At 34.5% G+C, this 2,500-nt stretch overlaps 2 protein-coding genes across 7 annotated transcripts in view; one reads left to right on the top strand and one right to left on the bottom strand.

The window, feature by feature from the left end:
• LOC307254853 (NACHT, LRR and PYD domains-containing protein 12-like) overlaps nucleotides 1-2,500 on the bottom strand; it is a 365,889-nt gene that overhangs the window by 254,178 nt on the left and 109,211 nt on the right. The gene's annotated exons all lie outside the window — the stretch shown is intronic.
• The window catches only part of efna2b (ephrin-A2b), a 70,182-nt gene that overhangs the window by 62,716 nt on the left and 4,966 nt on the right, over nucleotides 1-2,500 (top strand). Inside the window, exon 3 of the mRNA XM_080033119.1 lies at nucleotides 159-363. Within this exon, the coding sequence (XP_079889245.1) occupies nucleotides 159-363 (205 nt within the window). The remainder of the gene's footprint in view (nucleotides 1-158; nucleotides 364-2,500) is intronic.

Below are 2,500 nucleotides of genomic sequence, written 5' to 3'. Positions count from 1 at the left end.
TCTATCTATCTATCTATCTATCTATCTATCTATCTATCTATCTATCTATCTATCTATCTATCTATCTATCTATCTGTCTATCTGTCTATCTGTCTATCTATCTATCTATCTATCCCTCCATACATTAACCCACTCTTTTCTTATCCTATCTTTCCCAGGCCAGTATGGAGACCTACATCCTCTACATGGTGAATTACGATGGGTTCACCGGATGTGAGCACCAGCGTCGCGGGTTTAAGCGGTGGGAGTGTAACCGCCCGGGTGGGGCTAACGGGCCGCTGAAGTTCTCCGAGAAGTTCCAGCTGTTCACTCCATTCAGTCTGGGGTTCGAGTTCAGGCCCGGACACGAATACTACTATATATGTGAGTATACATACTAACTAACGGGTACTATTATGCATACTAACTAAAGAGTACTATTATATATGTGAGTATACATACTAACTAGTACTACTATATATGTGAGTATGAACACTAACTAACAAGTACTACTATATATGTGAGTATACATACTAACTAACAAGTACTACTATATATGTGAGTATACATACTAACTAAAGAGTCCTATTATATATGTGAGTATACATACTAACTAACGAGTACTGTTATATATGTGAGTATGCATACTAACTAACGAGTACTATTATATAAGTGAGTATGCATACTAACTAACGAGTACTATTATATATGTGAGTATGCATACTAACTAACGAGTACTACTATATATGTAAGTATGCATACTAACTAAAGAGTACTACTATATATGTGAGTATGCATACTAACTAACGGGTACTATTATATATGTGAGTATGCATACTAAGAAACTAGTGCTATTATGTGAGTATACATACTAACTAACGGGTACTATTATGCATACTAACTAACGAGTACTATTATATATGTGAGTATGCATACTAAGAAACGAGTGCTATTATATATGTGAGTATGCATACTAACTAAAGAGTACTATTATATATGTGAGTATGCATACTAAGAAACAAGTCCTTTTATATATGTGAGTATGCATACTAACTAACGGGTACTATTATGCATACTAACTAAAGAGTACTATTATATATGTGAGTATACATACTAACTAGTACTACTATATATGTGAGTATGCATACTAACTAACGAGTGCTACTATATATGTGAGTATGCATACTAACTAACGAGTACTACTATATATGTGAGTATGAACACTAACGAGTACTGTTATATATGTGAGTATGCATACTAAGAAACGAGTACTACTATATATGTGAGTATGCATACTAACTAACGAGTACTACTATATATGTGAGTATGCATACTAACTAACGAGTACTATTATATATATATGAGTATGCATACTAACTAAAGAGTCCTATTATATATGTGAGTATGCATACTAACTAAAGAGTCCTATTATATATGTGAGTATGCATACTAACTAACTAAGTGCCCAAACTCTCACACACTGAGATCTGACACAGAAATACAATCTGTGTGTGTGTGTGTTTTTGTATTTTCATTTTTCATTTAACTTTTATTTATCCTCGAGAGACCAATTGAGGGGTGACCCTCATTTTCAATGACGTCGAGTTCAAACAAATTCAAAGGAAAAACAACAATACATTAACAATATTCAACGCAAATACATCAAATACACAACAACAGGTGAAGAGAAAAACAATTGAAACATTTACACAGTGGTGAAATTAAGTGGTAGCAATTAAAATTAAATGGGTGAGAGTACAATATAGCCTAATTAAAACAGTTACAGGTAGAGTTTGGCAGATTTAAAATAGTTTGTTTAAATTGGTTAAAGGATATGAAGTTATTTAGTTTAATTTGTTGCTGTAAGTTGTTCCAGGAGTCAGGGGCACTGAAGCTAAAAGCTGTCTTTCCCAGCTCAGACCGGGCTTGTGGGACATAAAGCATAAGCATGTCAGTGGAGCGGGTCTGATAAAGCCCATCTGAGATTTGCAGCAATTCAGTTAAATAACGAGGAAGCTTCCCGGTCAAGGCTTTGTAAATTAAAATATGCCAATGTGCGTCACGTCTCTCTTTAAGGGAGGGCCACCCAACCTTCTCATATAAAAGACAATGGTGTGTGTCATAAGCATCTCCTGTGATGAACCTTAAAGCAGAGTGAAAAACAGAGTCCAGGAGTTTAAGACATGAATGTGATGCATGCCGGTAAACCACATCACCGTAATCAAGGACAGACATGAAAACTGCTTCAATAATCCTTTTCCTACTAAATAAAGGGAAGGTGGTTTTGTTCCTATAAAAATAGCCAATTTTTTGTCGTAGTCGACGAACAAGATTTTTTATATGAAAATTAAAAGTGAGTTTATCATCTAACCAGATGCCAAGATATTTGTACTCTGTGACTCTTTCAATTAAAAATCCATTATTTGTAAAAATATTAAAATCATTCAAATTTGTAGTTCTTGCTCTGGAGAAACACATATATTTGGTTTTGTCTGTATTTAGAACCAGCCTGAGGTCCACT

This window comes from Ammodytes marinus, assembly GCF_949987685.1.
Source record: "Ammodytes marinus genome assembly, chromosome: 8".
In the NCBI taxonomy this organism is placed as follows: Eukaryota; Metazoa; Chordata; class Actinopteri; order Uranoscopiformes; family Ammodytidae; genus Ammodytes; species Ammodytes marinus.
This window is presented reverse-complemented; position numbering and strand designations above follow the sequence as displayed.